Source organism: Halichoerus grypus, chromosome 5, assembly GCF_964656455.1.
Source record: "Halichoerus grypus chromosome 5, mHalGry1.hap1.1, whole genome shotgun sequence".
NCBI lineage: Eukaryota > Metazoa > Chordata > Mammalia > Carnivora > Phocidae > Halichoerus > Halichoerus grypus.
In genome coordinates, this window is record NC_135716.1 from 32,169,421 (window position 1) to 32,176,462 (window position 7,042).

The following is a 7,042-nucleotide window of genomic DNA, read 5'->3' on the forward strand; positions in this document are numbered from 1 at the left end:
TGCCCGCCGCCAGGCCCGCGCCCTCGGGGCGGAGGCGGACGGCCGCCCGCGGCAGAAGCGCAAACTTTTACACCTACTTTTTGTTTCGCTTCGGGTTTGGCGTGGCTCTGGCACCGCCCTGGACCGGGACCCAGACACTGATTTTCCACCGCCTAGGGACGGTGCCTCCCTCGCCCCGAGGTCCAACCAGCTTTTCGGAGAACTAAGTTCTCAGCCTGCTTGCTAAAAGTGTAGTCCCCAAGAGTAGCACTACGTCAATTGCAACAACCATGACAACAACCACAATCAGAAGAATCTCCTAAATGAGTGGGGCTGCCCAGGCAGGCTGAACGATACAGCAAGCGGGACTAACTGGGCGCGGGGGTCGGAATTAAAAAGAAACCCAGGAGCGCGAAGACTCGGGCGAGCAAGAGTAGGCTGTTCGTCGCAGCGTCTTTCTTGCCCGGCGCTCGGGCCGTCTGTCTGTCTGTGACTGACTAGTTGTCCCTCCGCTGCTCAGGCAAAGTTTGACAAATCCGGGGCACGGGGAGCGGATTTCCCCGAGCCTCCCTCCCTTTCCCGCCCCGCGCGCCCCCCTCCCCAGAAATAATCCCGGCAACTGCCGGCCCAGCGTGCAAACTTACGTTTGATCTGCCGGGGTTTGCTCTGCTTTCGCCGGGACATCTCGGCGGCGGCCGCTGCCACTGGGGCTCCCGCGGTGCCCGCGGTCGGGGCTGCCGCTCCCTCGGCTCCCGGCGCTCCCGCCGCCGCAGCTGGCCAGGCTCGGGCCGCCGCGGGCCGGACTCCAGGTGCTCCGGACGCGCGGGATCCGGGCGCTGGGCTCCTCCGGGAGCCGCGGAGCCACGTTTGGAGATGAGCAAGCAAATGAGAAGACAGAGGGGGGCAGAGAGAGTGTGACAGTGGGGAGGGGAGGAGGAGAGTAGGAGAGCGATGGAGGGGGGAGAACAGAATTTACAAACGAATGGACGAGGAGAGAGAAAAGGGGAAAGGGGGAACACGAAAAGAAGGAAGAGAAGGAGGGAGGGAAGGGAGAGCGAGCAGAGGGGAGAGGGGGAGAGAGGGGGCGGAAGGCGCGGGAGGAGGAGCGCGCTCGCTCTCCCCTCTCCCCGGCGTGCGGGGCAGAGACTCGAGCGCCGCCGCCGCCGCCGCCGCCGCTCCGGGCCGCGCAGCTCGCTCTCTGCCGCGGGAGGTGGCGAGGCGCGGGAGGGAGGGGCGCGCCGGGGCTGCGGGGAGGGGAGACTATTCCATCAGCGAAAGGAGGATTGGCTGCATCCAAAGCCAGTCCGGATGCAAAAGAGGGCCCCGGCCTCGGTCGGGTGGGGTGCACGGGAGCGCGGTGGGGGGTTGGGGGAGCAGAGGCGTGGGGAGGCTTTGGAGGGGGGCCACCTTCTGCAGTTGTCACGGCGTCAGCTCTGGGCATCTGCCAGAGCACCCCTCCAGGCAACTTCTTCCCACAGCCCCCTCTGATGGACCCCAACTCTCCCCACGCCTCGCCCGTCCAGCCGGGCACAAAGAAATCCCAGTCTCTTCGTAAACTTTGTGCTTCCACTTATGCCGCCCCCTCCCCTAGCCTCCACGCCCGCCCTTCCAGCTTCTTGGCAGGAAGGTTAGGCCCCTGGCAAAATCCTCGGCGAGAGGCAGCTGATCACAAATGCCAACTGTGTGTCTTGGGGCCAGTTAAGCCCTCTCATCTGCCCGGGCTCTCTGGAGACCATTTCATTGCTCTCAAGGCTCCCAGGAGACCGCTGCGGACGTGGACCATCCCCCACTTAGCCCGCAAGGATGGGATGCTGAGCGGCGTCCTCAAAGTGCTCTTTCTCACCTCGACTTTTCATTGTAGATTGTAAAAATTACGAATTTGGAAACAGGCAGATATTTTTCCTCATATCAAAAGGTAGGACCATTAGCTAGGTGATTAGCCCTAGGTGGGAAATGAACCGTCTCTAATCAGAACACTAACTTTTTGAGGAAGTCTGTGGAAGTTCTGAAGTCCCACCCCATCCCATGACCTTTAATTCTCTTTAGTTCTTCTGCCACAGGGAAGCAGCCAGCGACTAATAAAAGATTTGATCTTGCCATAATTTCCCAAGCAGGTAAGACCCAATAACTATTTCATGGTTCTTTAGCTTTTAAAGTTTTGTTTCATTCTTATTCAATTATTGTGTGTGTAGTATGTCGGAAACTGCAAACCAAAAGAAGAACAAATTTTGAAGTGATTTGCACAGTTATTATTTGGCCAAGTTAAGCTGCATGAGGCTAGCTTAGTTTCTCATAGTTTCGTATATACTGAGTATTAAATATATACTCCGGGGTGGGCTGGAAGAAGCTTCTATCCAAGTGGCAGGGGAACCGGCTGCTTTATGTAATCAGTATTTACTAATAAACTCCACTGCAGTTGACATGTATCCCCCAGATACTGCTGACTCTTCCCCCCCACCCCCCAGGTTGTGAGATCATCCATTCCGATCTAAAATTGTGCCCCCCTTTGTTTGGTTGACTAGCCATTCCTATGAGCCCCACCAAACTTGATACTCTGAAAGGGTCTGGGGGTCAGCAGAGAGCCTGGGCTGATTGAGCATAATGCAGGCTGCTCAGTGTGCAGGAAGCACTGTAATCAGTGTCATTTATAACCCCATCAGGACATCTTCTGGAAGGTGTAAAGAGTTGCCCTGTGAAAGGTATGGCTGAGAGAATCTTAATACAAAGCTGAAGACCAATTGTGAATTTTATTACATTACCATTAGTACTATTACCATATGAGGTTGTAAGAATACATGGTCCTTTGCAGTGGAAAATGCACTAAATGACAAAGTCCCTCCCCTGAAGAAGCAACAAATTAAAGCCGTAAGTACCATGAAAAGCAGGGTTATGTGTGTTTGTGTTGTGGGATGAATAAGCAGACCGAGAACTACAGATTTTTGCCTCCTTAATTTTCAATTCATTACAATTAAATTGGTGTGCTTAGAATTGGATGTATTATACATTATGGTTTTTAAAGATCTTTTTACAGAACTGGCTGACTTTTTATATCAGCCAAAAGGAATGCCCATTGGAATTAAAATATCATAACAGTTAGTGTTTCTTTTGGCATTTGAAATGGTTAAATATGTAAAGCAAAAGAGAAACAAATAAATCTCAGCTAAATATTCAGTTTAAAAGCCGAAAGGAGCAAAAGTAAGGGAATTCAAGGCAAGATTGATAAAATAACCAGACTGCATTATTAGAAATAGATATAGTTTATATAAATTTATAAATATATATTAATTATAGTCATTCTGAATGAATTAAACTAAGGAATACTATTACAATTTGTTTTTCTCATCATTTTTAATGAGAATGTTGATGATATTTAAAGTTCAATTTTTCTTTTTCTAGTTTAACTCACCAAGGTTATGAAATTAAAAGACAGCAAAACCTATAAGCAATTATCTCTGTCCAAATGGATATAGCAGCCCCAAACCACAGCTACATGACTATCAAACAATGATTATGAAAACCACAATTGAGAAAAGCATCAGGGAATGATATTGCAAAACCACAGCGACAAATGTGTCTGTGATATTGAAAACCACAATTCACAACTACTACCCTGTGTATCGCAAATTACTATTTAACTATAAATGTGAAAATGTATAAGTAACAGCACAAAACAATTTCTCATTTACTTAAAAATGAGTTATTCATTTTTTAGACTCACTGATTTCATCTCTACATAATGGTTCATTTTGAAAAGTTTCTGCTTTCAAAGACAAATCATTTAAGAATCACATATGTAAGTTACTTTAAACACAGAAAATATGCAACTTTTAATAGCATTTCCTTAAGTACTAAAAGAATTGATCTGAAACCAATCTGAAATAAAGAAACATTTACTTCAGTCTGGCTTTCTTCATAAAGTTCTTCAGGAGTGAAAAGGGATGTGAGTGGACACTGCTTATGGAAAAAAAAGCTTGAAGTACTCTATTACAACTTCAATGAAAATATAATTGTATATACTCTTAATAGTCCATTTAGCCGAAAACATATATCTGACAATAAAATGAGATGGCACTACCAAAACTACTTTAATGTATAAAATCAAAGGTTTATTTACAAGTAAATAAAAGCAATATTGTTTGCAGATTTATAGGGTTGCCAGATTTCAAAAATTAAAATAGGATGCTCTATTAAATTTGTATTTCAAATAAGCAACTTTTTTTTTAGTATTAGTCAGTTCCATGCAATATTTGGTACTTACTCATCTTAAAAAACAATTGTTCATATCCTGTACTTTATTGTATTTTATGACAAACCTACAAATTTAGCATGTTACCATTTTCACAAATTTATGGTTGTTTTACAAATAACACTGTTTATAGAAAAGGCTAAAAAACCCTAAAGTGCTTCCCACAGACATATATATAATTCTTGAACATCGTATTATTTAAGGATGGCAAGGTAGAAGAATAAATTTCTATACAAAAATTCTTACTTTATTTGGCACAGTACAGAAATGTGCTCTCAGTGTAAATGGATTGCATTCATATATGTCTTACTCTTGGATTTGTTTTTAAAATGTGTTTTTTCCTCCAAGGGATTGACAAATTGATAAAGCAACCTTCCAGGCCACATCTTATTAGGCAGCAAGCTGCCTCCTTTATTATGGGAGTAAACAATATTCAAAAGCTTCAGAAAGACTTAATTTTTTGCCCTTGTATCCTCACCAGAAATTGAATACAGTTTATCTGCCTTGATTTAAGATTGTGACACTGAATTGAACAAGAATGCAGTATGAAAATAGTGTTTCGGATTTGTACATCTTTATAATTTGAGCAGTTTAAAAATAAAAATCAACAAATTCATCTAAATGGCATTCCTATGTTATAACTATGAAAAGGACTCTGTGCTTACTTGCAAAGGAGCCAAGGGCTTTGAAAACATTCAGTCTACATCAGGGGTTTAACTTGGGCTTCGAGTAGATGGTCAATCTCTCAAAAGAAGTTTGTATGTACAAAAAAATATGTTCTAAGGAGCAAATCTATTGAATTCACTGGATACTAAAAATGTCTGTGAAAAAGCCATCTGTGGACCATTACGAGTTAAGAATCACTATTCTCTTTATGTGTAAATTTTTATGGTGTACTGAAAACCAAAGTGTGGATGACTTACTTTACTCTTTGCAAATCATCCTTTATGTCCAAGGTACTACTCTGATAGAAGAGAGTCATGGGATCAACTCTATTTAAAAAAAAAAAAAGAAGAAGAAGTTCTTTATTGCTAAGTCTGTATAATACATCGCATCTTCAAGTATAAAATAAATATTAAAGGACTATCGCCCAAAATTTTAGTAGACATCTGTGGACTTTGCCTGCCTAGCATCCATTCTCTTTTCAGGTAATAATGCTGTGATATCTTTTAAAGAATAACTCCTCCTCATCCACTATTTGGTCATGTGATACAAATGTGACTGTCCTCAATCCCTGACCAGAATACTCTAGGTGTTTGTCTACAGTGATTGGTTCAGTGGCCCAGATTATTCCCATTAGAGTCAGCCCTGGAACTTTTTCCTGTTCCAATGGAACCACTGAGGAAAAGGTGCTGTTTTTCTGCTGGGCTACACTGGGAGAATGCAAATCCTGCTATGCAAATCTGCTGTTGGCCATCCTTATTGGAAGAAACTATTAAGAACACTGCCAACACAGAGGACTAATTTTGTCTTATCTTGGGATCTGATTTTTGGGAATTCCAAACTAAGATACCCATCAACATTCCAATATTACTTTGTTTTGGATCCATCAACATTATCTTTATGTCTCCATAAACATTAGAGTCATTTCTATTATATCTCACTTTCATCTATTTGACCAGGCTAACATTTAGGCACCTTTGTAGTCTTAGTATAAATGTCATTTTTCACAGGAAGACATCACTTATCTCCCAGTCTGAGTGAGATACTTCTCCTTTGCTACCATAACACCTTTTTTGTCTGCATATCACTTGTTGCATTGTATTACATTGACAATTTAGTTACATAAAATCTAATCCTCACCAGCCAATACACCTGTCCCACTACACCTAACTAGATAGAAAGGTTGGTGAGAGCAAGAAACATCTTTTTCAGAATCATATCCTCCCCAGTGCTGGACACATAGAAGGTCCTAATATATTATTGAAAGAAAAAGTGAATTCAGAATTAACCTGTCTTATGTGGGAACTCCTGCCATTCTCAGTCCCCATCCACATAGTCACAGGTCCAGGAGATGGCAGCCATATTTGTACACCATAACTCCATGTTCCTGTTGGTGGATACTTGGGTGACCAACAGGACCACGAGGGCATCCCTGACTCAAATATGACCAATCAAATTACTCCCTTAGAAATCTAGAGTTAGTTTCAGGAGTTTCATCCTTACATAGGCTGATCTCTCAAATGAAGAAGTAAAACCTTTGGCATTATGGCATGGTTATGACCATCTGAACAGAGTAGCAGTGATAGTTTTTCTGTAGAGAGAAAAGTAAATAAAACAAATGTCCTGAGATAAAGTAGAGATGGGAGTATGAAGGGGAATCCCACGTCTTGTTCCAGCCCCTTCATGGACTGCAGAAGCACTTCTGCCCTTGATATCACTGAGATACTTAGGATTTCTTAAAATAAATTCCTCCCAACCAATCTTTCCTTTTTTCACTTATTTTTGTCCTAAATTAGCATTAGTTGATTCCTGTTACATTCAAGCCAAAAGACTAAATAAACTAAGACAAAAATTAACCATCTATGACTCCAGTTTGCTTGACTGAATATTTGAATATTTAGAAATAGCAGCTTAACTGAATTTTCAACTTTCTTCCAGAAAAGCACTGTATTAATCTGGGTTCTTCGGATAAACAGAACCAACAGTATATATATATATTTGGAGAGACAGAAAGATTATAGGGAATTAACTGACATAGTCAGAGAGGCTGAGAAGTCCCAGGATCTACAGCTGACAAACTGGAGATCTAAGAGAGACAATGGTGTAGTTCTAGCCTGAATCTGAAGGCCTAAGAACCAAGGGAGCTGATGGTGT

The 7,042-nt window shown here is 42.9% G+C and overlaps 1 protein-coding gene and 1 long non-coding RNA gene across 4 annotated transcripts in view; one reads left to right on the top strand and one right to left on the bottom strand.

The window, feature by feature from the left end:
• Positions 1–1,523, bottom strand: part of ZFPM2 (zinc finger protein, FOG family member 2) — a 449,708-nt gene extending 448,185 nt beyond the window's left edge. For all 3 annotated transcript variants that reach the window (XM_078072095.1, XM_078072094.1, XM_078072093.1), the window contains exon 1: positions 624–1,523. In XM_078072095.1, coding sequence (XP_077928221.1) covers positions 624–663 — 40 coding nt within the window. In that variant the 5' untranslated portion in view covers positions 664–1,523. The remainder of the gene's footprint in view (positions 1–623) is intronic.
• LOC118526567 (uncharacterized) lies at positions 1,373–5,449 on the top strand. Its single transcript, XR_013447751.1, has 4 exons — positions 1,373–1,894; positions 2,026–2,093; positions 2,640–2,844; positions 5,182–5,449. It is a non-coding gene; the product is annotated as an uncharacterized LOC118526567 (long non-coding RNA).
• Positions 5,450–7,042: the final 1,593 nt, after the last annotated feature.